Below are 26,135 nucleotides of genomic sequence, written 5' to 3' on the forward strand. Positions count from 1 at the left end.
CAATTGCGGGGCCCGTTGCAACTTGATCTCTTGGACCCTGAACCTCGAGCGACTAGTGACGGTGCTTGCACTTTGGTCGAGGAAAGGTCTTAATTACGCTTTTCGGAACGTTTTTGGACTTAAATACGCCTTTTCCGAGATCTGGGTCTTAACTACGTCTTTTGGCTGGAGGAAGGGTCCTTTTTACTGCCCCCCAGTTAGGGTGGACTATGGGCACCAAGTTAGGGGGGGTATTGACCATACATAACGACGTTAGGGGGTTAGGGGAAGTTAGGGGGTTAGGGGGTTAGGTGGTTAGGGGTGGAGGAGAGTGTTTTTAATGCATGCAAAGCATGCATTGGGGGTCCAGGGAGGGTGGTGTAATTAAGTCCTTTTTTTTGAGATGGGTGTAATTAAGTCCAAAAACGTTTGAAAAGGCGTAATTAAGACCTTTCCTGCACTTTGGTCGTCAACGAGTAGAGATCTCTGCTTCTCTACTTACCGCCTGAGACATCTTCTTCACATTGCCTCACTGCATGGTCAACTGTGCCCTCTCTATGGTCCAACTCATTACTGCTGAAAAGGAAAAGACGATGGTCAGTTTCGAGGAGTGCAAGGATGAGGTGACGTTTGCAGAGGGAGGTCCGAGCGTCGAGGTTGTACATACTGTACTCACTCATGATCACTCACTTCGCTTTGATCATCACTCCATCGTCTTGCCACTCATCGTCCATGTTCTTGCCCTGCCACTACTAATGCTCCCTTCTCTTTCTCTATCATCATGTCAGGGGCTTTGCTCCGTTCGAGACTGGGTCAAGAGCAGATGAAATTACAGGTGACACTCCCCACTTCACCATCTCATGTCATTTCACTGGATATTGCCCGAGGAACGACCTCAGCCGAGGCGATCGATCAATGTCGGAACCTTGCCTCTCATCAGCTCGGAAGGACATGGAAAGATGAGAATAGCACGTCAGAGGACTGGGATGGGGAGGCGACAGATGACTGGGCATTGAGAGAAGTCCGGGATATGAAAGATGTCAAGTGGTGGACTGAAAGAGAAATAAATGAATATCGTGATCGTCAGTAGTATTCCCTTCATCAGTCCTATCCCAGTCTACATTCCGACAGTACTGCCAGTGCCTCTGCTCATGTAACAGCTCTTCTCAAAGCACTCGACGTTCTCTCTGACATGATCACATCTTACACACTTCATAGACCTGGCTCACCTCTCATACGCATCTCTGTGACTCCGCCCACGTCCACGACCTCAACACCTATCCTCACCTCTGTCCCTCTCAACCCCTCGGATAGCATGGCCGTTCTACTACAGGGGCTTAGTAATGAGCTTGGACTTCCGAAATCCACCACGGATCTCCTCGCACCGTCAGAGAACAAGAAGAACAACCAGAACAGAGGTCGGTCAGGTTCTCGGTCTATCGGAGCTCTTGGTATGGTCGCAGGGGAGGACATCCGATGGCGTGTCACTGTCATTGTGAACCATAAACTCTTGATACTTGAACACACCACCAACCTAATGCGATATCTGAAGGCACTGAGACAAAAGAGCAGCGTCATCAATATCAAGATGGACGAAGAATGGCTGTTTGAGAAAACTCCATCGAAGCGGATCATCAAGGACTCTACTGAAGATGAAATCGCTGGGGATGAAGAGGAGAAAGATGACACCCTGAAAGCTTCTGCTCTTGCCCCTCTTTCTGTCACTTCACCATCAGGTCAGTTCGTCGAAGAAATGACGACCTCACCTTCCAATTCCCCCTTCATCCCTTCACCCACTTCTCCTTCTCCTGTCAGTCCCTCTTTCCGACCCTTAAGCTTTATCTCTCTCTCCGCAGGTACCTCGGCCGGTCTTTCCAAGCTCTTACCCCAGATCACCGGCAGTGGAGCGACTCCTTCAGGCAGTATCAGCAATCGACCCGCTCATAGTTGGGCGAAGAAATTATCCCTTTCGAGTTTGAGCAGTTGGACCGGTGGATCAACCGACTCGAATTCTGCTGCAAATGCAGAAGGTACAAACCGAGCAGAGAGTATCAAGTCTACAGACCCTCAACCCATCTCTAGACAAATCACAGGGGGGTTGTGGGGATGGTGGACAGGTGGGTCGAAGCCAGAGGAAGGGAGCGCAGCAGCGTTCATTGCAGATCTCAACAACTCAAAGAAGCCTTCAAGTCAACTCAAACATCTTATATCGCTGCGAACAACACTCTCGACAGCTTCAACTGAGTGGATCAGCGAATTTGTAGAGCTACGTGGTCTTGATTCTCTTCATTCCGATATGTCCAAGGTGAGCAAAAAGGCACATGAAGTTGGGGATATGTACGAGCAAGTAGCATGGGAAGTCATCAAGTGTCTACGGATATTGATGAACACCAATGTGAGTCATTTATTGTCCATCACCCATACCCACCTCGCTTACTCTCCTGACTATGAGCTGATGACGCAGTCTGGTTTTTCGGGCGTACTCGACAGACCGATATTGGTCAATGACATCTCTGCGATCCTCCTTGCCCCTTCACTCAAGCTCCGTTGCCAAGCCCTCGACCTACTTGCAGCTCTTTGCGTCCTCTCACCCATTGAAGGCCTCCCTCTTGTTCTCACCTCCATTTCCGACCTGCGCGTCACCATCGGAGAGACTCACCGATTCGACTACCTCATCTCGCAATTCATCGAGCCCCCTGCATCCGGCTCATCGACTCCGAACCCTTCTGAGATCTGGGAATGGCGTAGCAGTGTCCAAGGATTTCTCAATGCCCTCACCAGCTCCTCCGAAGATCTCGAAGAACGATGTGAACTGCGTGGCGAGCTACACCGAAGAGGTTTGGTGCACGCGTTGGAGGTGTTGGAAAGACAGAACCCGCCGGATTCTTTCGACAGGCTAGTCGTGTTGTATTACGAAGACAGAGATGAGGATATGATGGAATTGAAAGCTGTACAACTTTCAGCCGCTGAAGGTTTACCGGAATCCGTCAGCGAAGATTCCATGATCGCTTCTTTTGTTGATGAAGTGGAAATTCTTCAAAGAAGGGTGAATGAACTTCAAACAGAGGTCAGGGATCATCTCTCATTACATATATCCAGCTAATGTGAAGTAGAAAAAGCATTTTCAAGGTATTGTCGAAGAACAAACTGCTGAATTGAACATTTTGCATTCCATTCAAGATGGAAAAGAAGAGACTGGGTTAGTGCAGAGACTTATTCAACAGGAGAAAGAGATAAGCCGACTTCGGTCCTCCGATACGGTCGATCATCCATCAACAGAGGCGGAACAGGCCGTGAGGGAGAGAGAAAAATTACGACTTGCTTCGCTTACCGAAGAAGTCTCCGAACTCAAAAATCAGGTCAGCTGCTCCTAGGGGGTGATCAAGAAGTCTATACTGACAGATAGTTGTCGGACACTACAGACTCCCTCATTCAAGCTAGAAAAGATGTTGATTATCTTGAACGAGCTTTGGAAGCAGTTCACTCTCGATTATCTTCGTCTACCTCTGAAGCAATCACCCAGTCCCCTGGGAAACATCACAAAGGGACATCGGCGGATGCTCAAGTTATCGCTAGTGAAGCAATCGCCAGTTTTGTTCGACAAGAGGAAACTATCACTTCTCTCCGAGCTGAGATACAAGAATTGAGAGCGAGAGAAACTGGACAAAGGCCATTGATGAAGTCGGATGGTCAATATTCCTCAACATCATTGGAGACGCCGGTGATGATTATCACATCTCCCCCGCCGCCCTCGCCATTACCTTCTCTGACGGGATCGTTCCCATCCACTACATCTCCAGGAAGATCTGCTTTCGCACATCCACCACCACCTCCCGCTCCTCCTATGCCGTCAACGTTCGGCCAGATAGGATCATCCTCACGAGACTTCCACCCCCCTCCTCCACCGCCTCCGCCCATGCCAACAAAACTTTCCTCAATGTCCGATACTACTCTGATACCACCACCCCCACCCCCACCTCCACCCATGCCACCACTGCTGTCTATGATGAGCTCGGGTCCTGGCCCCCCTCCTCCGCCGCCACCGCCACCACCTCCCCCACCGTTCACAGCATCTGGCGCTCCACCATCCCATTCATTTGGCATACCGCCGCCACCACCACCACCTCCCCCACCTCCGCCTTCGTTACCATTTTCATCTTCATCGCCACCTGGCGCTCCGCCTCCACCTCCGCCTCCGCCTCCTCCTCCTCCTCCACCTCCTGGTCCCGGCTCAGCCCCTCCACCACCTCCACCTCCCCCAGGTATACCACCAGTCCCTCAAATTCCTGCCAAATTCGCATACAAAACTCCCAAACCGACTGGACCCAAATTGAAGGTGTGTATCTTCTCTCGCATAGCCCAAGAACAGAGTATTGACCTGTAGCCTTTCTTTTGGTCGAAAATGCCCCAATACTTGGTGAAAGACACCATCTTCAATTCTCTTGGTAATGCTCCCGATCTCGATCTGTCGGATCTCCAAGAAGTCTTCGCTGTCGAGACTTCAGTACAGAAGGTTAAAGGCGCGACAAATCAAAAAGCACCCACGTCGATTAGTCTTCTGGACATCAGTAAGTCGCACTATACTGTACGTCTGTGATTTGTAGCTGAATGTTCAAGCAAGGTCTAATAATGTTGGTATAATGCTTGCTCGACTGAAGCTGTCGCCAACGAGGATCCGCCGAGCTATCCTGGAAATGGACGATGAGGTTTTGGAAGTGGACGATTTAGCAAGTATCAGTAGAATGTTACCTACTGCCGAAGAAGTACGTTTTTCACATGCTCTGCTATCTTATTCCTGTTCATCTTCCCACTTCCTCATCAGTCAAACCTCTTTTTGCTTTGAGAGGTCCTTTCATTCCATAATCTCTTCTCTTAGTCCAAATTCCATCCGTCAGCTTTCACTTATGAGGACAGACAGCTGACATCCAGACGGAGAGACTACGGACGTTCGAAGGGGACACGACCAAACTTGCCAAGCCCGAGCTTTTCTTTCGCGAGGTAAGCTCTGGCTTGTCGATCTGTGCCAAGCTGACAGTCAGATCATGTCCATCCCTCGGCTCAAGAGCCGTCTAGAAACCATGGTATTCCGTCGTCGGTTCGAGATTCTCAATGCGGAGGTTCTTCCCGATCTTGGGCTGATGCGCTCTGCCGCTATAGAGCTCAGGTCGAGTGGGAGGTTTAAAGAGGTATTGAGAGCTGTTTTGACACTTGGGAACGCCTTGAATGGTTCTAGCTTTCGAGGGAACGCGGCGGGTTTTCAACTGGATGCTTTACTGAAGGTGAGTGTTGACGTTTCAATCACATAACTGGCACTGCTTTGGCTCATCGTTCACATCTTCTGATTTTCTCTCTTAACGCGGCATTCTTAAGATGCTCGTTTAGAGTTGTGATTGTATGGGACATAAGCGATGCGAAAGATGGTTCATGAGAATGTCTTGTAGTTATGAGACTGAAGAAGACGAGAGTGCTGATGTGGTAGTTGAAAGAGATGCGGACATCAAAAGGTGCAGGATATCCAACTTTGTTACATTACCTGTCGAGGGTCCTGTTGCAGTCAGACCCTAAATTGGTGTTGTTCAATGAGGAAATGCCTTCAGTCGAGGCTGCCTCACGATGTGAGTTGCGCCCCATTTTCCTCCCTTTTCATCCTCTTCCTGACTCTCTAAGATCCTATCCGAGCTGTCCCTTCATGGTAGTAACGCTTACCAGCTCTTCTCAGAGGGATGGTATCCACTGACACGCAGTATCTCTGGGTGATATCTCCACGGCGATCACCACCCTCCGCACCTCCCTCGAATCTGCCAAGAAAGAAGTGATCACTTCATCATCTCTCAAAGATCTACCACCCGAAGATGAGTTCCTGATAATCATAAAACCATTTCTCGCCCTCGCTTCTCCCGAAGTTACTCGGATAACTCGTCTACAAGCCGATCTGTCAAACGAACTTAAATCCCTCGCTTCATTTTTCGGAGAGAAGGATGATGGGGCGGAGACAATCTTCAGTATAGTTTCTGCCTTTTCCACTTCCCTTCAAAAAGCAACAACCGAGATAACTCGACATTTAGTCAGAGTTACCGACGTTTCCATCAATTCGATAGTTTCCTCTTTAGAGAACCCTCTCATCATTCCTGCCACGGCGACCAATACGGCAAAGAGTGACGTCACGGTGAGACCAGTACCAGATGGAATGGCCGGACTGTTCGTTCCACCCACGGAAAACGTTCCGGCCATTTGGGCGAGTATCTCAAGAGCAGGACCGAGAGGTACGGTGAGAGGTACGATGTCTCGAGGAGAATTTGATGAGGCGATACGGAGTATACATGGTGGAGTTAGGAGAAGAGAGAGGAGAGAGGTTAGTACTATGGGGACTGTAGGGAGAGATGGGATGAGATTGAGTAGGATGTTTTTAGATGGAGCGGGGAGTGTTAGAGGGAAGGGTGGATGAAGAAGGGAGTGTGAGAGGTAGATGATGCATATCTAACTTGGTATCCAACGTCCCTCAAGGGTCCTTGGGTTCATGGTTCAGTTTGGAGTTCCTTACTCAGCATAAAAGGCTTCAGGAAAGCCTCCTCTTAGTCGGAGAGTGAGTTTTTGCACTCGGTGTGATTGAGGAGAGTCGGATTAACATGCACTCGAAGATGTCATCACTAACTTTCTCGATCACTTCTTTCCACTTGTTCCTCGTCATATGCGAAAGAGTACTCATGTTCACATTTTCACTTACTGGCAAGGGGTATTTCAGTGGTGTACAAAGCGGTCGACGAGTGAGCAGAAGGTTGTTTAACACTACTTCATCCAGTATGTCAGGTAAATCCATACAGGTCAGTCTCGCCAATGATGTTACTCCTTCCCCCACACTACTCCCTCTCTGTCCCATGTGTTCCCCCGCCTCTAATACTGCACTTTCAGAACCCATCTTTTCTACCATCTCCACTCTTGCTCCCCTCATGCCAATTCAATCCCACTTAGCCCGTAATCGCATCTCACCTCGATAAACGTCTACCAATTTTGTCTCTATATATCAATATCACCCCCTCACTTCCCTTCCTTTCACTTTTCACTCTTTGCGTCTTCACGTCGATGATGGGTGCTATCCGGATTAATGATTGATGCCATTTAGGAACTCCTAGAAAAGTTCAAAGACCCAACCTCTCATTTTCACATTCCACCAGGTAGCACAGGCCCAGCAACCGAAGACGATCATTCGACTTCATTTCTTCCACCTGGTCTTGTCTCGCACATTCCCCAGAATCACTCACCCTATCTCACTTCCTCACTTGATGAATCTGTTTCTTTCATCCGACCTAAAAAACCCTCGCGGTCTGATGTCGCCCACCATGCAACAAGATTCGGGGTATATGACATGGACAAGTCGGAATCAGACGCTAGGACGTATTTCCTGAAGAATGGATTTGGGGGAGGAGAAGAGGGAAGGCTGAGATGGCCTGTGGCTTGGGGTGATTGTGATATGTTTCAGTATGTCTTCGATTATTTTCCCCATACATGTTGTATACATTCGATTCATTTCATTCTAACATCTTCGAAAATGTTACGGGGCCGTTTAGGTGGGCTGGGATCTAGGAGGTCAAATGCAATGACCATGTAATACTAACGACGAGACACGTCAATAATGTCACTTTTGTCAGATGGTTCGAATCTGCCCGTATACGTTATTCCGAGTCCCTTGCTACTTCTCTTCCGGACGGTATGATGGACAATATGTTGGTAAGTACGGCCGTCTACTTGTCCATGAGAAACCCTCTCCCGTCTCTTGCACCCATTGGACTCAGAGTGCTTATGACACTCGGTCCCCTTTGACTTTCAGATTTATGACTGACAAGCGCGACAGAGTATGCGAAGCTGACTGTGAGCTTGGGAAAGGGATCGGTTTCATCCTACGTGATATCACCGTTCATTATCGTGCCCCAATCACTTACCCCGACACAATCTACATCGCCACACGTCCTCATGAAGTCGACCTAGAGAAATCCAGGTTTAAATTATCACATACCTTATGGAGTCTAAAAAAACAATCGACTATCCGCAACTGCTGAAGGGTCAGTTTCATTCACCTGTTGGTTGCGCCAAACTGACTATGAGTACCATGGTTGCCTACGACTATGACCGTCTCACCAAAGCTCCCATTCCTACAGCTTTGGCCGACATTCTTTCAAACGGATCACAAAAGTCGCTTGTACCATGATAAATGTTCACATCCCACACTACCCATTCGTCGACGACACTCCTCACCTTTGTCGAGGGTATGTCACCGGTTGGGATACACAAAGAATACTCGACACAAGGGAAGATTGTCATCCGCGACACTTTGTCAAGTCAGAAGGAGTACAAACGCCAACTAGTCGGAACCATTATGCGACCATCTCCGGACTTTCCCTTGTGTCTCGCATTCGAGACGCGTAAAATCTCTCACCTAAGCGTTTCACCCTGCCTTTGACGTTTGAAGAGTTCAAAGGATTGGTCTACTTAGTAACTCGGTGTACGATCGCTACCCGACCAACACATTCGGATTTGTCATTTCACTCAAGCTGCAGGCGGCTAAGCAAGAATCTAAGAATAACACTACTCGCCCACGAAGAGTCAAAATCAAGGATCGGAAATCATTACTTGCTGAACAGACTTTTACATATGCCCACCGATCGAGGAGGATGATCAGGCCGGTCCTGCTCCTCTGCCTCTTGGGGGCATTGATGACTGACCCAGTGATCGGTGCCTTCTCTCTCCCACAACGACAGTCATCTTCTCTTCCCTCACCTACTCTTCCCCCTTTTCCGCGAGGTCCACGGGCCACCCCATGGCAGATCCGCAATCACCACCCCTCCGACGTCCACAAAGACGGCGATTTTTCCTCGTCAAAACGTCAGGGGGGGAAACCGGTCGGCAGCCTGGGGAAAAGACAACACGGAGGGATATATGTCGATCAACGATCTACCAGTACGAATGCTTCCTCCCCTTATGGACTTGTCACTGCCCTACTCGCTCAATCGCCGGATGATTGCACTCATACAGGAGGTGGATGTGCCGTGCTCGTCGAAACCCTTACTGCGTGCTCCTCAGGTGATGATACGTGCGCTTGTGCTATCAGCCTCGCAGCCCAAGTTTGTACACAATGCGACAATACCAAAGATGCCATCACCATATACGATAATTATCTTCAAGCATGCGTCGACAGCGGATTAGCAAATCCTTCGGGAACTTTGACCGTCTCACTCCCCGGTGCCAGTTCCAACGCTGGTAATCCGAGTGGTTCGTCGGCTGGGAGTAGTTCCAGTGGAGTTGGAGGTGTTTCGAGCGTTGTCAACAATTCGAGTATGTCGACTAACGCCCCTTCCTCAAGTCTATCAAGTGCGACAGGTCCTCCAATCAATCTGGCGATACCTTCCACTCCCAGCACCAGTCTCATGACCATCACTTCTACCATGTCGGCATCTTCCAGTGCATTCCAGGATCCCTCGATTTTGGCAGCGGGTAACTTGACCGGGAACTCGAGCTCTAGTTCGGTGGCCTTGGATGTGGAAGCAACATTCCAATCTGTCGGACCTTCTACCACTAGCTCCCTCACGTCTTCCAGTTCTTCGAGTTCATCACTTTCCCCTTCCTCGTCTGATACTTCAAGCTTAGTCACTTCGACCAATGTAAATTCTTCGGCTTTGGAAGCTGCCATGTCATTCTTTGACTCTACTATTCCTCCCAACTGTTCGTGTGACCCTTGGCAAAGTCAATCTAAGGTGAGTGTTCACCTCTTCCTCCTCCACCTGTCACTTCTCCATACCGTAACATGCTATGAGAAAATGACTGGTACTGATAAACGTAGTCATGCAGCGACGATTCGTGTATATGTACTTCTTCCATCCTGGCGAGTGCCAGAACGTGTAGTGAATGTGTGCAATCGGCTGGTGCAGCACCAGGACAGATGAGGTTTTATTCTGGTATGTCACTCCATCTTCCTCAACTTGCTCCTCTGTCTGGAAACGTAGAATGAAGCTGATTTGTAGCATTCACCAATAATTGCACAATTGAGTTCCCCAATCTAGTGAGTCTATTTTGCCATTACGCCATTTCTGCCATGACCAGACTGATGAATCAGTCAAATGTACCAGGTCCATCCTCTTCACTATCAGCCGCACTCGGATTCCAAACGTCAAATTCAAATTCCACCAACTCAACCTCCTCACTGTCCAGCTCGATCTCATCTCCGAGTAACGCTTCGTCGACACCTGCAAGAGCAGATGCGGCCATGGCGGCCACTACGAAGAGCTCTAGCTCTGCTCCTCAACTTGTCAGGCGGGAGGGACTGGTGGGAGTTGTGGTCATCCTGGCCAGTATAGCTGGGATGGGAATCATTTTGTAGTTACAAATATTCGTTTACGAGATCATCTGAAACAGAGCTTATGTAGCTTTAGCTTGATGACACCATGTGTATGTATGCAATATTCCAATAAACCCCATGATCTCACCCTTCTCTCTCAAGATATATATTCGGATGTACATGCGATCAACACCTCTCAAACCATGCTTCTGCCTCTTGCTCTACATGATCTAGAACAGCTTGTTTAGGTTTGACAAGAGGACCAGGTCCGGACCATCCACCAAACATACCCATTCCATCTGGTGTAAAGACTGTTTGTCCTTGACCCATGATCAACGTGGCCACCTTCCCCCCCTCTTGCGTCTTACCCCCCAACTTATGCCCGTTATCATCCTCCTCATCTTTCTCCTTTGTCTCTTTTCCCTCTCGTCTGTCCTGATCCTTCGATGACACTGATGACAGTTTGGGATAAGTAGGGACAAGGTCTCGTATCCATACACTGATCCAATCGTACAATGCTCCATCCCGATGCACGAGGACCAAATGAGTCGTTTCGGTCGTGATGAACTTTGCGATGAAAGCGGAAGAATCAATATCCAAGTTTACTTCCTCAGCTACGAAACTTAAGATCTCTTGATTGATCAATTCGTTTCTTTCACTCACAGACCTGAACTTCTTCAACAAAGTCAAGTCGATTGTTCCAAATGCAGGATTCGTATACCTCCCTTCCACTTGAAAATCAACATGATTCACTGGTTTATCCGACCGACGAAAAGTGGGTTTTTCAGGGGTAGGAAGATGAAATGGCGGCTCTGGATATCGTTGTGTCCCAATCAATTGATTCCTCATAATTCTCTCCTCCCAATTGATCGTAGGCAGGTCTAAAAGATCATCCAAGATAGAGAATAATATAACCCACATAGGCCCCACACCTATATCGTCATTGATGAGAATAGAAATACCTAGATTTGGAGGTAATCGGATGATCAAACTTTTACCACCTGCCAATCCACCTGTGTGACCGTATACTTGGTGGGAACGATACGTGAAAGCGAATTGACCCATACCGTATGAAGCTATACCGAGTTCGGGATATCCAGGAATACCGGTAGGTAGACTGATATTTGAGATTGTGTGTTGTATGATTGGGCCCAGGGAGGTAGGGGGGTTGAGAAGAGTACGAAGCCATTTAGCCTGTGTCATCAGTTACCCCCCTCTTTTCTCTTTTTGGACATCGAACACGGATCGGACCTGCAGGGACATGGGAGGGATATTGAGGAGTTATGACAGAATGTAGAAAGAGAAGGAAAGTGAAGACACTTACCATATCATGTGGAGATGAGATAACGTCGATATACCCGTCAAGGTTGATATCATTATGTTCAGCCGACCAACCGATCGATTCAGGTGTCCCTAAGCAAACACGTGGAATAATCTGAAGATTCATCAGCTGTTCCGCACAGCGATGACTTCTTTTATTAATTCTTAAATGCATGTCCGTCAAATCACCAGTTTGGCGAGCTTGAGTGATATTGTAATACGTCTCATTTAGACCGAATGATTTGAAGATCTTTTTCTCAACGAACTCGTGGAAGTCTTGTCCAGTGACGAGATGAATTATATGGGATGCTAGGAGATAAGCGAGGTTTGAATATTGCGATGCTTGACGAAATGGGGCAGAAGGACGTATGTATCGTAATCTGTTGACGATATCTTCAGACGATGAAAAACTATCAATCAGTTAGTTCTTTTTTCTTTTCTACATATACTCGTGGCCGTTAAAGACGCTCACTCTATAACATAGTCATTGGTGCCTAGACCAGAACGCATGCTCATGAAGTCTTCCAGGGTAGCATAACGTGATGCGATCGGATCTTGAAGCTTGAAATGTGGAAGGATGTCAGTAATTTTGGTATCCCATCTTAAGGGAATTCCAGATGGCAGAGTTGTGTTTTCTTGAATTAACATCCCTATCGCTATTGCGGTGAAGAGTTTGGAGTTGGAAGCTATTCCGAAAAGAGACTGGGAATGTCAGCGTATGCTCACCATGGGGAAGTTTGACATGATTTTATAACACACCCAAGTGATAGAAGAAGTGACGATAAGAGGCGAGGTAAGGAAAGGTAAAATGACCAAAACTCACATGTTGGGTCACAGGGTCTCGTTGGACGTTGGCAACTCCATACGTCATTTGTTCTTCTGACCACTCTTCGGAATGTTGAGAATCTCGAGCTACGAGAGTCACTGCCATACCTGCTATTCCATATCGCTCAACTATATTCGTTACATAGTCGTGAGTACTGGCACTGAGAAGGGAAGGCTTGGGTCGGCCAGATGACCAATGGTTCGGGAACAAGGAAGAGAGAAGCAATAAGATCTGTGTCAGCCAGAGATACATGAGTGATGAGTGTCTTGAAAATGAGTACAAGTCAGTAGTAAAGAGAGGGAAGAGCTAGTCGTCATGATGAGTGACATTGATGGGACGGCGTTGTTGATGAAAGGATGGAGATAGAGTAGATGTAAAGGAAGAGAAGTAAATCACATCTTCACATCGTCATTTACGAATTTGTATTTAAAAGTCAGCCACGTTCTTTTCATAGGTACATATACTACTTACACATCTAACACATGTCAGAGGGATGCCTATACATACCATATCCGCAGCCCTCGACAATGCCTCTTCCTCCACCCTCACTACGGCCGCCATCACAGCTGTCGGTCTTACCATCCTTCGGACTTATCTCGGTGGACGGACTTCAACATGGGAGCGAGAATCGGCGGGCAAGATGATCCTCATTGCGGTCAGTCAATCTCTTTCCTCACACTTCCATACTTGATTATCTTTATCACTCTTATCGCTCTGGATATCGGCTGATACCTCAGGGACCTCTCTCACCTATCATTTTAGCTCTCATACATCACCTCCTCCATCTTCCCTCCCCTCCACAAATACTCTGTCTCGTCCCCTTCCCCTCCCCTCTTCCCGAAGAAATATTGACCATCCTCCATACTCTTCGGATCGGAATCACTAATCCCCTAGCTCAACTTCACTGTGAACCTCTTCCTCGTACACCTGCCGGGGTTCGGGAGTTTGTTCGAAAATGGAGTTCGGTCGAACAGGGTCTCGCGGGCGAAGGAGGTCGACGGATAGATGCTGTATTGCTTTCTTCTGGATGGGAACTACAACCTGAACCTATAAACTCAGGCGAAGAATGGACGACGGAACAATTTCATTTTCATCTCATTACAGCTTTACTACCACACCTCCTGCGTCAGCCGGCTGAACGAAATATTCGTATCATCTCCCTTCTTTCACCAACTTGGGCAGCGGCGATCCCTTCCCTTCATGGTGTCCGACGTTCCGATTCCTTGGTCCAACAAGTCGGAGAGAGAAGTTTGAGAACTTTGCTTGTTATGAAACACTTTCAACTCATCCTTGACACGTTGGCCAGTGCGACTTACGGCAAAATACTCGATGTACCTATACCGGATGGGAGTGTCAAGAGAAGAGACAAATCGATACAAAGTAATATCATGGCATTGGGTGTAGTGATGCCTTGGGCAAGAACGGAGGTGGTGCGTGGGCTGTTAAAAGTTGACAGTTCATGGTTGAGATGGTTCCTGTGGGTCACCTATCATGAGTGCAATTATTGGGTTGATGCTGATCAACAGATATATATTGTTCTACCCCATAATCATGTTCCTCACGCCATCTCCAAGAAAATCTATGCAATCTATCCTATTCGCCTTGTCTGCTCCTGTACGATACTCGTCCGGTCCCGCTGATGGCAGCGTGATCACTGGCAGTTCGGACACTACGACCGACGGGACAGACATGGAAGAAAATCGGAGAGGCGTGCAAGGAGGAGATGTCGTACGTGATTGCGCCGTCATACAGTGGGTGCCATCGTTTCTGCACATGACTTCACTGACATGTAGGGTCCCTCCAGTCCTGTCAGATTCAACACGAGCCAAAGAAGCGTATGACGGGTTGGAAAAGGAGGTTGAGGGCCGTATCAAAGCCAAACAGGATTCACCTTCAAATAAGTCCAAATCCGAATGAACCCTACCCTAAGTAGTTGTTCCTCCTTCTCGTCATGCACCCCTGCCACTGCACGCCTGCTGGGAGCATACATTAGATGTTCTGGGTAATGCGGTATCACCTTGTGCAGCTTACCAGATGAGGTCCAAAGCCGACCACCACAAACTCAGCCGATACCTGACCCTATCAATCCTTATGGGCTTAGCGAGGTCATATAAAGAGTACTGGACCGGTTCAGACAGCCGCCCAGGCTGACGACCACAGAAACCATCACAAACGCACAAACGGGGAATTTACCACCATCAACTAACGCGGTAACTCGGTCTTCTGGGCCGAGCCAACGTCCGCTCTGCTATGATAGGCTGCCACCCTCCCATAGGGCTTCCAAGCGTGAGAGTCATATGCATGAATGCTACAGATTCCCCGTCCGTCGGGTCAAAATCTGGGCTTCGTAGGGTGTTTGATGCTACAGCCAATTCTTGCCACTTGATCATTGCATGTAATTGATTGAATCACGGCAGAATCTACGAATGTGGTGACAAAACTGAGTAAACCCCAGACGTCTTTCCGTTTACCTACCTAGAATCTTGAACCGCCCGAGGCCTGCTTCCCGAAGAGGCGACAAAACATTAGGTGCGAGTGAGATTCGAACTCACGCCCCTTACGGGAGATGATTTCTAATCAGCCAGATGCATGGAGGTCATTCACACGGCTAAAAAACCTATCTACAGGGAGACGTGAAGACGGTCCCAAGAGTGGCTTGATAGCCCTCTCGGTGTTCAAACGAAGGTCTTTGTCTGAAAGGCCTGAATTCTGAGAGGGTTCTCCTCTAAATACTGTCACTTTGTCCGAGTGGTTAAGGAGAGAGTTTAGAACACTCTTGCGGTAACGCGCACAGGTTCGAGTCCTGTAGGTGACTGTATGATGCGCAATGTTGTCATTGTCTCATTTCCTTTTGGCTCATTATCTGTCACAGATTGTCCACGGTATTGCACCGAGTCCGCTGAAAATCCGTTCATATCCCATCATCATCCTCCAAGCGATCGTAATCACTCCATATTCTTGCGGCTATCTTGATGGCATGTCCGGCGACCTTATCATACAGTGAATTCAGACCCGAATTGTATCCAAACTTCTTGGGCAATAAACCCTTCCAGTACAATGTCTTTCCCGTTTCCCAGGAGTCGTGATCGCGGAAAACAATTGCGACAAGATCCATCTGACGAGTCCACTCTGATCGGGGCATATCCACGTTTTTGAGGAGTTTGGCTATGAGGCTGTGTAGTTCTTGCTCGGCATGAGAGAGAAAGTCGCGAGTGGTCTCGCAGGTGACAAAAATATGCCGTTCGTCGACCTCAGCTGCTGGTACGAGGCAGTTCTTGCAGTGGGGAAGCAAGTCTGGAATCTCCTTTCCTCTGGCATATTGTATTTTTCTCTTTGGTGTTGGTAATTGCGAGGATCGTATTTGTAATTGTGTCAGGGTCGATTTAGTCGTAAGGGCTTTGTGGAAAAGATGTTGATCGTAAAAACGGGATATGTCTGCGGATCCCTTGAAGATATCAGTCACCTTCTTCCGATCATAAAGTTTAGAGAGTAAGGTGAATACATGAGAATGTGAGATCCCCACTAAGTCGCTATGAATGACGAAGTCGTCCATGAATTGGGGGGGAGGAGCTATCAGGATATCACTTGTCCTTGCTTTCTTAGCTTTCTCGTCTGCTTCCCGGTTTAAAAGCGACGGCGCTGAGACGTCATCTGTATGCGCTTTTACGTGCTCCACACTTATCAGGGGTGAGCGCTTGAAACGTCTACGAAGCCATCTGAGACTTAATCTTGAGGAGCTGTCACGGCCCTCGGACAACTATTTCTTAATAGACCGACGGTCGACGAACCTCGGCTAACTTCACGCTCTGAGTCGATGTCTCACCCAACCAGGAGGGCGCAGACGTCGAAAAGGGTGTAACTACGGCGTACTTCGGCGTAGTTACTCTAACTAGGGTTTTGTTCTACTGATGGCGATGTATCTTGATTTATAGCTATCTCTATCTGTCTTTCACTACTGACAACAATCAAGGATCGCTGAAGAACTTCAGCGATCTTCTCAGCTAATATTATCTACTCCTCCTAGACGTTCATCCAACCCTCTCGCGCTTTGACGTACTTCAACGCACTTCGTCCAACTTCCCCGAGCCCTCGGCCATCCTCTTCCTCCTTCGACTAACTCCGCCTAACATCGCCGCACTTCTGCTCCCATTGTCCCTACTTAGCCTAACTCCGTCTAACTTCGCCGTACTTCTGCTCCCATTGTCCCTACTTAGACTAACTCCGCCTAACATCGCCGCACTTCTGCTCCCATTGTTCCTACTTAGCCTAACTCCGTCTAACTTCGCCGTACTTGGTGTCAGAAGTCCTGAGTTACGTGTAGAGTAAAGAGGTTAAGGCGTGATGGGGTTTTGATGGCCAAAGGAGGGTCATTGTTGGTGGAGTAATCGAGGTGTCGCGACGTAGTTCGTGACAATAAACCATTTTAAACCTGAAGTTAGCTAGCTCCTCTACCCACCTACCTTGCCGAGGACTGAGTTGTTTCGGTTCCATCCAGTAGGTAAGGTTTAGATGGTCGGTAAGTACTGTGGTTTCTACCTGCAATAATAAGTGTCTCCTTCTTCTGAAACCCTCCACTACAGCGAGGAACTCCTTTTCTCCTACCGTATAATTCAGTTGAGCTGTGTTGAAAGCACCAGACTCAATAGCTACCGGGTGTTCTTGACCAGCCGTGTTGATCTGCGAAATTATGAACCCCCAGCCGAAGAACGACGCATCTGTCTGTAATATCGTCTTCAATGTAGGGTCAAAATGGGCTAACACCGGCGCAGTACACATCCTAGCCTTCAACTCTTTGAAGGCTGACTCCTGTTCGACTCCCCATACAAATGGTACCTCCTTCCTTGTCAAGTCATTGATAGGTCTAGCAATCTTCGAGAAGTTGGGGACAAAGCGCCTGTAGTAGCTTACAACTCCAATGAATCCCCTTGACTCTCGTAGATTCTTAGGACGTGGGAAGGAAGTGATGGCATCAATGTATTCTGGGTTCACCGATACACCTTTAGAGGATACCACGAAACCCAGAAACACCACCGAATCTCTTTCGAACTCGCACTTACTAGCTTTCACGTACAGGCTCGCCTTCCGCAGTACCTCAAAGACCTTCGCCGTACTTCCTCGTAATTCCTCCAACGTATTCCCATAAATGAGGATATCGTCAATGTAGACCACGACTCCATTCCCTAGTAGCTCTCTAAACACCTCATTTAGGAAGTGTTGGAAGACCGCGGGGGCGTTTCGCAGCCCATCACGAACAACCAGAGATTCAAACATACCATACTGTGTCCTGAACGCCGTCAGGTGTTCATGTCCCTCTGTCACCCTCAACAATTGGTATGCTCCAATTAGATCTAGTTTGCTGAAATACCTTGCTTTTCCAAGTTCCTCAGTAATTTGACCTATTAGAGGGAGAGGGTAGGCATCTGGTATGGTCGCTTCGTTCAGTTTTCGATAATCGATGACCATTCGCCATTGTCCTTCGGCTTTCTTCGGTATCATAAACATTGGTGAGCCGTATGGCGAGTTACTTGCCCGAATTCGGCCAGCGGCGATTTCGCGATCTAGTATGTCTCTCAGCGCGCGTCTCTGATCTTCTCCTTGAGCATAGAGGGAGGCGACCTTAAGGTTCGCCCCCTCCTTAAGCTCAAACTTCAAATCGTAGGACCTTGAAGGGGGAAGGGTCTCTCCTCCCTTCTTCGGATTAAAAACGTCAATGTACTGGTGGTATTGTTCAGGAACTACCTGGAACAACTCGTCTTGTTCCTCCGGGCTCAGCTCTTCAAGCTCATCTTCGCCGCGGAGGTCTATCGCGTCCGTCAGAGTCGGCAGCCCTATGGCCGCTAACTTCGCCGCACTTGGTGGGGTTGGGATGGGAAATTTCACCGAGTTGTCTCTTCCATCAAGGACAACCCCTTCCTTCCTCATCCAATCCCACCCTATCACAACATCTGCGTCGCAGAGCGTTGTTACATCGAGACAAACAGATCGCACTTCGGCGTCCTTCGTCAAACTAAATCCGACTTCGACAAACTCGGTGATGGGTCCAGCGACACTCACCGAGCCGTCGAACATGTGAACGGGTACGCTCACCTGATATCGCCTCTTTTCTACACCTATCTTCGCTGCTGCCTTAGGGCTTATATATGAACAAGTAGCTCCAGTGTCCCAGAGCGTAGTTAGCTTTATTCCATTAATGAAAATGTCCGATTTAGGTTGATCTCTGGAAACGGAAGGGATGAGGAGATGATTATCGACATTGCATGAACAAGGGGTACTGAGTGGTGTATTTTTGTATTCACAATCCTCTGGCTCCATCAGCTGTGTTTCTTTTATGGGTTTGGGAATGGTGGCCGAGAGAATATGGCGGACCCGCCGAGCCTCGCCTACTGCGACAGGTCCTCTTCTTTTCCCTGGTCCTCTTCCAAATCTACTTCTCCTCCAACCGCATTCAAGTTCCTCCTCTGTCCGAGAGGTACTGCGTTCCCTCCCGATCCTCCACCACGTTCTCCGAACTTCCCCCCCCATGGAGGCAACAGTCCAACCTTAACCTTAGCCTCCCTTACAGGGCATTCCTTCAGCCAATGTCCTGCTTCACCACACTCGGTACACTTCCCCTCTTTCCTCCTTGTCTCCCTCAGATCGGAGCTCGGCCTAGGCCATCTTCGGCGAACTTCGTCGATGTTTGGCGGTGTACTCTTTACCACCGTCGACATCATAGCCGCCTGGACACCACCCTGCGCCGAAGGTTGCCCCTTTTCCCATTTCTTCTCTTCTTTCTTCTCCGTCCTCTGACTTTCCACCACTGTCGTTGTCCTTATCCCTCCTTCCCTTTTCCTCTCTGCCTCCTTCTCCACTTGTCTCCTCCACAGGCGGTTGTCCAAGGGAATCACAAACTCCAATAACTCTTTCACAGTCCCAAACGATCTTCCGTGTCTTGCAATTTCATCTAGAAGGTGCGATTTTAGCCCTTTCTTGGCTCGGTCAACTAGGTTTCCATCATCAGACCACTTAAGAATCGCAACATGTCGCTGGAAGGCGGAGAAGTAGTCCGAAGCAGACCCGGTTTGCTTGAGGTCGTTAAGTTGTCGGGCCGCAGTTCCTTCTTCGTCTGGATCACCAAAGTTAGTCTTGAGGTACTTAATGAACTGATCGTGTGTCGTGAGGTACTCAGGAAGAGGTCTTTTGGATAGATCGGGCTGCACTGCAAGAAGAGGTGTTTCGCGTAGATGAGAGATCATGAAAAAGACTTTCTTAGTGTCGTCGGGGAAAAGATGAGAGTTCAATTCGAAATGTACGTCGCACTCAGACAGAAAGGCGGTTAACTTGTTCCGATCTCCTCTCCAGAGGTCTGGGTTAGGTAGCTTTATCCCCTTCCGTTGTTCGCCCACTACGCTTGGGGTCGCCGAAGTTTGCCGTCCCATGGCGTACCTCACTCCTTCTGATATCCCTTCTGCAATCCCGCCCACTGTATCCCTTTCTCTTCTCTGTTCCCATTCCTCCCTACGCCTTCTCTCCTCCATCATGTCTTTGTTCATATTCGCCACCATCTGCATCAAGGCCAACACCACCCCTTGTGTTCCTTCTTCTCCCAAGTTCGCCGTACTTCCAGTGTTTTCTCTTGGGCGTGGGGTTTGGTCTGATCCAAGTGGGGATCCCGCAGGTGGGAGAGCATTAGACGGAGGAGAGGGAGGGTTAGAAGGCACCGGTGGAACGAACTCATCTCCTTGAATTGACCCCCCCACACTATCCTCCACTCCAAGGTCCTGCCCCATTGCTCTGCTAAGCTCCTCCAATGCTCTCCTCTCGTTCTCCTCCATCCTGTCTCCATCCCTACTCATCCCTCGTGTAATTCTTCTTTCTGGTTCCATATTATCTTTGTACTTCTCCGAGGTTCGCACGGGTCGTCGGTAAGAGCGATCCTTGATACTGTCACGGCCCTCGGACAACTATTTCTTAATAGACCGACGGTCGACGAACCTCGGCTAACTTCACGCTCTGAGTCGATGTCTCACCCAACCAGGAGGGCGCAGACGTCGAAAGGGGTGTAACTACGGCGTACTTCGGCGTAGTTACTCTAACTAGGGTTTTGTTCTACTGATGGCGATGTATCTTGATTTATAGCTATCTCTATCTGTCTTTCACTACTGACAACAATCAAGGATCGCTGAAGAACTTCAGCGATCTTCTCAGCTAATATTATCTACTCCTCCTAGACGTTCATCCAACCCTCTCGCGCTTTGACGTACTTCAACGCACTTCGTCCAACTTCCCCGAGCCCTCGGCCATCCTCTTCCTCCTTCGACTAACTCCGCCTAACATCGCCGCACTTCTGCTCCCATTGTCCCTACTTAGCCTAACTCCGCCTAACATCGCCGCACTTCTGCTCCCATTGTCCCTACTTAGCCTAACCCCGCCTAACATCGCCGCACTTCTGCTCCCATTGTCCCTACTTAGCCTAACCCCGTCTAACTTCGCCGTACTTCTGCTCCCATTGTCCCTACTTAGCCTAACTCCGTCTAACTTCGCCGTACTTGGTGTCAGAAGTCCTGAGTTACGTGTAGAGTAAAGAGGTTAAGGCGTGATGGGGTTTTGATGGCCAAAGGAGGGTCATTGTTGGTGGAGTAATCGAGGTGTCACGACGTAGTTCGTGACATTGGTATACCCTGTGGGAGATGCGGCCACACCACACGGTCAGGTGTTTGGGCTGTGAGCCCAGGCCAAAGCAAGAAAGCCTGGATACATCCTGAACACATAGTAGTGAAAGGCCATGAGGGCAAGACTACCTATTTCCTGTCTAGTGAAGGATGGATGCCTCCGTCCTGCTAGCGGATGCACCTGACAGCTGCTTAGAGAAAGTGGTGTCGGAATGTCAGGTTCACGGATACCTACAGTATGTAGTAGATGTACTACAGTACCAATTCATCACATTCCCCATTCTTGTGTTGGCTATACTCCGCTCTCATACTACGCCTAATTGCCAGCTGTATACCTCTATGCACTTTTGCACATCTTGTGTGTGCTTATCTGCCATTGTCTTACTTTGCTTTTTCACCTCTGTTCATTTTCTGACTACGTATTGTCTTGACCGGGTAGCAAGCCGGTGATCATTGATCGTCCCAAAGGGCTAAACATCAACTCCATCTAGAGGAGGCAATCTTGCTATAAGTACCGTTAGTACTGGTTGTGGCACATATAATCACATTGATATTGCTCCGCTCTCTTTCTACTATATAGGCATAGCCTTTTCTCAAAGATGTCTTGTCAAAAGTGTCACATGTGCTCTTATATATATCTTTGACATGTATCTCATCAATGAATGCAGGTTTTTTCATGACACTACATCACTATGTCTGATTCTAACAAGGGCTTCTTGCCATAGCTCATCAACACAGACCCTGTTGCCGTCTGGTCCTGATATCAAGGCAGCATATGTTGCAGAGGCAATGAGGGGAAGGAAGAACTGCACCGAACCAAAGACATAATTCACTTCCTCTGGTCATGCTCACTTCTCCGCTCCCTGGTGCTGTAAGCCTGAAACTCAGGCTCCACAAATATCTGTAGGACAGACGGTAAATCGGGGCTGTGTCAAATGAGGAAAATCTGCGTGCACATCGCTCACGATTCGAACTCCGCTAAAAGACTATCGGCGCAGTTTGAACCGGGATGATAGGAGGTATGAGAACCTGATATACCACTCTGGTGGCCAAAATCTAATCTAATTTCCCCTTCTTTCCTCATCTTCCTCATCATGTCTCAGGGAACTGGTGGAATTGATAGCACTGAATTGTCAAGAACTCAAGGAATAGATTGGAGGTTCCTCCAAAGTCCGGAGGGCAAATCATCATATTCGGGTGGAAGTAATCGAGAGCCAACTGCTGTTATCTCTGACACAACTTTCTGGCGCCCAGCTTCCGAAGTAGATCTGCCCCATCAACCACAGTCTCCGGCTGCTGAACACTTTGCCTCTCAACATCGACCATCGGACGGACAAGAGAATGATGCCATTTGCTCCGCAGCCCAAATTGATATTGAGAGAGTCATTCTTTCAGATGGACTTCCCAGTTTGGGCGCCAAAGCTTATCCCTCATCAAACCTAAAGAGTTGGAGAGGATTATCACCTGCTACCAATCAAGTTCTAAATATCCATTCGGTAATAGCTCATTGCACCTCGTCCAGCTGGATAGAAATGCATAAGGGAAGCTTACTGCCATTGGGAACACAGATATCTCTCACCTTCCTCAATACAACTGGAAAGTTCTTGCCTTGTGCACTTTGTGGGCATCACACAGAGATGGGAGTCTTCTGTGTGCCGCCCGCTCAGGATCTGGCCTCCACGGTTCATCCTGGGTGCATCAGTACGGTCCAATTTGGAGAGAATCTCTATCTGAGAGCGTAAACAGTACTCCTCCCAATCTCATTCAAGTGACCTCTTTGATCACCATCTAGACGAGTATAGGAATGCATGATGATGAGGAAACGGCACTCGCACTTTGTACGTGATGCAGGAACGGTACCATGTTCCGTGTCCGAAATGCTTCGAAGTGTCCCGTTTCGCCACATTGAGAATCCGCCACATTCGTCGTGGGGGCCGCGCGTCTCGCGAGTGGAATGCACTCTAGCAATCTCAACGATACAACACTGTCTGTCCTTCATCATCACACTTCACTCGGTCTCTTTCAATATATCGCTAAAAGTGCTAGGTAGTCAGACCTGACAGAGATACAATGTCATCCATCGGTACAGGCTACGACCTTGACGTTTCTACGTATTCTCCTGATGGAAGATTGTTCCAGGTGAGTCCTCCTCCGCCCCTTCTCCCTTGATAGTTATGTCAACGACGATGGCTAATGGCAAGATTGAATATGCCAACAAAGCTGTTGAAGCTGCTGGGTGAGTAGAATGGTTATTTCCATCTGTCGGAATTGGCTAATATGTCCCTCTCTTGATCCATATATACCCTCCCAATTCCTGTCACCCGTGCCGTTCCTGCGTCGTGTCTCTCCAACCTCAAACTGTCTATCGATCCTTCTTCTTACACTTTCAGAGTCGCCATAGGTCTTCGATGCTCCGATGGAGTGGTACTTGCAGTAGAAAGAATGCTTCACTCTCGTCTTCTCGTCAAAGGTGCCAATAGACGAATACAATCTCTTGACGATCATATCGGTATGGCCTCTGCTGGTTTGTTGGCCGATGCGAAGAATCTCGGGAATAGAGGAAGAGATGAGGTGCATAATTATAGGGATTCTTATAATTCTCCTATAACCGTTCAGGTGAGTACGACCTTTTGTTTATTCATCTAATTCCTTGACCTATCATTACTTCAGTGAACCCCATTCCAAGTGATCCAACGACTGACTCCCTTTGGACTTGTAAGCTTACGTTACCCCAACAACGCACCCACTACGGATCCATCTATGCGTGATTTACCATTTCACTTAAGCTACTGTCATACACATCACTCTTTTGTGCAAAATACTGAATCATGTAACGTCCGTATACTCAGGTGTCCGAGCTAACTCATAGATTCTCTCCGACCGGATGTCCGGATACGTCCAAGCTCACACATGTTACGGTTCCTCCAGACCATTCGGGATTTCTACTCTCCTGGCAGGAGTCGATAATACTGGTCCTCGTCTCTTTTGTATCGAGCCCAGTGGGGTTTACTATGGATATCATGGTGCAGCGGTGGGAAAGGGTAAGGCGTTAGCCAAGACGGAATTGGAAAAGGTTTTGGCGAAGGAAGGTGGGGTGACGTGTCGGGAAGGTGTGATGGAGGTTGCAAGAATGTGAGTTTACAGGATTTTTCAAGTTGATGTTCAAACATGAATCATCCCCATCTTTTTCACTTTCGGTTTCGCCTTCGCCCTACATGCTGGAGCGTGTCTTCAGACTACTTCCTACTTCATATAGCTTTGGTTTCATGATTCACATCACGAATCGATGTGGACTTCATGAGATCACGTGGTTACCGGTGTTACGCTGGTGATGGATCAAGGGTATAGTAGACGTTTTACTAATAGGCAGCATACACTTGGTACATGACGACAACAAAGACAAGGAATTCGAACTTGAGATGACCTGGGTATGTGCGGAGAGCGGAGGGAAACATAAGGCTGTACCTGAGGACCTGCTCAAAGAAGCCGAAGCTGCCGCTAGAGCTGCATTAGAGGAAGGTATGGAGGAGGATTGATCAGACTCGTTTAGTATATACCAAGCTATTCCTGACAATGCATATGAATTCTTTCGGCCCAGTGTACCAATCAAGAGTACGAGTACGAGTACAGTCACTCTATAGACGAGGGATTGCACTTTGCGATGAGGTGAATCTAATACATCACTAGAAGGTACAACATTTTTTGTATGTCCATCTAGCAACAAAGTCAAGTCGAGACCTTTTTGTTTCCATTACCCTCATAGGAATGTATACTACTACCCTTCATATCGTGTTTCCACCCCCAACAATACATCTATCCCACCTACAAAATCCTGTCCCATACCTCATACTACTTGGTCACTCATACATCAAACCAAGGCTATTCTACCAGTCATCAGACCCCCTCTGAAATTCCTCAAACCACCGACCCGATTCGCCGCTTGAGTTCTTTGTATTTGAGCAAACGCCTCTAGAACATGAGCCGGATGTAACGGTTGTTTGGCACTTGGAGGAGGGGCGAACAAACTTTGTCCTCCTCTTTCCGTTTTGATCCTTCTTGTTTCTTCTGGTGATTGAGCTTCCGTTCGAGGTCGTTTAGTCGGAGAAGTAGCATCGAGGGTTAATCTCCTTTTACCAGGTGTGACGGCAGGGACGGATTTGTGTCTCTGAGAATGAAGTTGATGTATCGGTGCGAGGACAGGATGAGGAGCAGGATATTGTTCTAATCTATCTCTGACGGCGAGTGCGGTGACACATAAAGAACGAACCATTTCGAAGGATAAGAAACCTAGAATGTCGATGATGTCGTCGTTAGGTCGAAGGTCGAGGTATGCTGCGAAATTTACGAAATCACGAAACCGACGTACTACGATGTCAGTGGTAGTCACGGTGGGATAATTGATACACATTCGGAGCTCACGGGTAATCGGTGAGGGGAAAAGGCGACGGAATGATGAGATGAACAGACGAAGCAGAGAGACCAACCTTTGCGATAGGTGAAAGAAGCTTGACGACAATCGGAATAATGAACATATTCGTCTTTAGTCATTCGTTTTGTTATTTCATCGGCGTCCTGAAAAGTCAGCGAGGATCACAAATATCATGCGTTTGTTTGCGGGCGAGGTCAGACAATTGAAATAAGTAGGGGATATGGAATGAATATTGATAGGAGAGGAGGACGAAGACTGACCCTCAATCTTTGCATCGAATCTTGATACGCCTGAACCTCGTCATCATCCTCATCGTCATCATCATCCGCTGGTCTTCCTGGTAAACCCTTCAGAAAGTCTGAAAAAGGGGTAAGGACCTCCCAAGGTAATTTAACCATCGTTTTCCTACCCTTCACTGCTGCCTTTTCCCCACCCGCCGCTCCATCCTCGATCTCCTCCTCCACCTCTCCCGCGCGATCTTCGTCTTCTTTGGCACGTTTGCGGACGTCTTTCCAACTGAGATAAGTGCGGAGACGGTTGACTTTTCCTCTATCGTCCCGGATGAGGAAGATGACATCTTCGGCGGAGAGAAAACGTGAGTGG

General features: G+C 48.3%; 9 protein-coding genes across 9 annotated transcripts; 6 read left to right on the plus strand and 3 right to left on the minus strand.

The window, feature by feature from the left end:
* Positions 1 to 760: 760 nt before the first annotated feature.
* TREMEDRAFT_59272 (uncharacterized protein) lies at positions 761 to 6,424 on the plus strand (the record flags this gene model as incomplete). The annotated part of the gene is made up of 13 exons (XM_007001531.1): positions 761 to 1,061; positions 1,140 to 1,715; positions 1,836 to 2,096; positions 2,214 to 2,374; positions 2,444 to 3,046; positions 3,093 to 3,338; positions 3,386 to 4,315; positions 4,364 to 4,547; positions 4,597 to 4,742; positions 4,909 to 4,977; positions 5,019 to 5,258; positions 5,459 to 5,594; positions 5,724 to 6,424. The coding sequence occupies 13 exons, from the start codon at positions 761 to 763 to the stop codon at positions 6,422 to 6,424; spliced, it is 4,554 nt and encodes a 1,517-aa protein (XP_007001593.1).
* Positions 6,425 to 7,342: 918 nt separating this feature from the next.
* TREMEDRAFT_59273 (uncharacterized protein) lies at positions 7,343 to 8,182 on the plus strand (the record flags this gene model as incomplete). The annotated part of the gene is made up of 4 exons (XM_007001532.1): positions 7,343 to 7,455; positions 7,599 to 7,704; positions 7,851 to 7,972; positions 8,080 to 8,182. The coding sequence occupies 4 exons, from the start codon at positions 7,343 to 7,345 to the stop codon at positions 8,180 to 8,182; spliced, it is 444 nt and encodes a 147-aa protein (XP_007001594.1).
* A 609-nt stretch (positions 8,183 to 8,791) lies between these two features.
* TREMEDRAFT_59274 (uncharacterized protein) lies at positions 8,792 to 10,348 on the plus strand (the record flags this gene model as incomplete). The annotated part of the gene is made up of 5 exons (XM_007001533.1): positions 8,792 to 8,873; positions 8,905 to 9,725; positions 9,812 to 9,926; positions 9,993 to 10,030; positions 10,085 to 10,348. 5 exons carry the CDS (start codon positions 8,792 to 8,794, stop codon positions 10,346 to 10,348), a joined length of 1,320 nt encoding a protein of 439 aa, XP_007001595.1.
* Positions 10,349 to 10,492: 144 nt separating this feature from the next.
* TREMEDRAFT_59275 (uncharacterized protein) lies at positions 10,493 to 12,704 on the minus strand (the record flags this gene model as incomplete). Its single annotated transcript, XM_007001534.1, has 5 exons — positions 10,493 to 10,936; positions 10,970 to 11,500; positions 11,631 to 12,036; positions 12,099 to 12,328; positions 12,450 to 12,704. The coding sequence occupies 5 exons, from the start codon at positions 12,702 to 12,704 to the stop codon at positions 10,493 to 10,495; spliced, it is 1,866 nt and encodes a 621-aa protein (XP_007001596.1).
* Positions 12,705 to 12,945: 241 nt separating this feature from the next.
* Positions 12,946 to 14,369, plus strand: TREMEDRAFT_26353 (uncharacterized protein; the record flags this gene model as incomplete). Its single annotated transcript, XM_007000692.1, has 4 exons — positions 12,946 to 13,107; positions 13,190 to 13,929; positions 13,979 to 14,203; positions 14,246 to 14,369. The coding sequence occupies 4 exons, from the start codon at positions 12,946 to 12,948 to the stop codon at positions 14,367 to 14,369; spliced, it is 1,251 nt and encodes a 416-aa protein (XP_007000754.1).
* Positions 14,370 to 18,832: 4,463 nt separating this feature from the next.
* TREMEDRAFT_59278 (uncharacterized protein) lies at positions 18,833 to 20,317 on the minus strand (the record flags this gene model as incomplete). Its single annotated transcript, XM_007001535.1, has 2 exons — positions 18,833 to 19,237; positions 19,916 to 20,317. The coding sequence occupies 2 exons, from the start codon at positions 20,315 to 20,317 to the stop codon at positions 18,833 to 18,835; spliced, it is 807 nt and encodes a 268-aa protein (XP_007001597.1).
* Positions 20,318 to 22,197: 1,880 nt separating this feature from the next.
* TREMEDRAFT_59279 (uncharacterized protein) lies at positions 22,198 to 22,845 on the plus strand (the record flags this gene model as incomplete). Its single annotated transcript, XM_007001536.1, has 1 exon — positions 22,198 to 22,845. One exon carries the CDS (start codon positions 22,198 to 22,200, stop codon positions 22,843 to 22,845), a length of 648 nt encoding a protein of 215 aa, XP_007001598.1.
* Positions 22,846 to 23,105: 260 nt separating this feature from the next.
* TREMEDRAFT_56129 (uncharacterized protein) lies at positions 23,106 to 24,697 on the plus strand. Its single transcript, XM_007001020.1, has 5 exons — positions 23,106 to 23,242; positions 23,305 to 23,339; positions 23,494 to 23,719; positions 23,973 to 24,235; positions 24,474 to 24,697. The coding sequence occupies exons 1-5, from the start codon at positions 23,174 to 23,176 to the stop codon at positions 24,637 to 24,639; spliced, it is 759 nt and encodes a 252-aa protein (XP_007001082.1). The 5' UTR covers positions 23,106 to 23,173; the 3' UTR covers positions 24,640 to 24,697.
* A 274-nt stretch (positions 24,698 to 24,971) lies between these two features.
* On the minus strand, positions 24,972 to 26,131 carry TREMEDRAFT_26842 (uncharacterized protein; the record flags this gene model as incomplete). The annotated part of the gene is made up of 4 exons (XM_007000737.1): positions 24,972 to 25,135; positions 25,238 to 25,468; positions 25,588 to 25,675; positions 25,793 to 26,131. Coding segments are annotated over 4 exons (822 nt in total), but the record flags the coding sequence as incomplete, so codon positions are not given.
* Positions 26,132 to 26,135: the final 4 nt, after the last annotated feature.

The sequence above is a fragment of the Tremella mesenterica genome (genome assembly GCF_000271645.1).
Source record: "Tremella mesenterica DSM 1558 unplaced genomic scaffold TREMEscaffold_1, whole genome shotgun sequence".
NCBI lineage: Eukaryota > Fungi > Basidiomycota > Tremellomycetes > Tremellales > Tremellaceae > Tremella > Tremella mesenterica.

Bases quoted from the DNA above. Each gene is read 5' to 3' on its own strand.
- TREMEDRAFT_56129 (XM_007001020.1), top strand. From the start codon at position 23,174: ATGTCATCCATCGGTACAGGCTACGACCTTGACGTTTCTACGTATTCT. The intron at 23,243-23,304 runs GTGAGTCCTCCT...GCTAATGGCAAG, and splicing joins CTGATGGAAGATTGTTCCAG to ATTGAATATGCCAACAAAGC. The intron at 24,236-24,473 runs GTGAGTTTACAG...ACTAATAGGCAG, and splicing joins GTGATGGAGGTTGCAAGAAT to CATACACTTGGTACATGACG.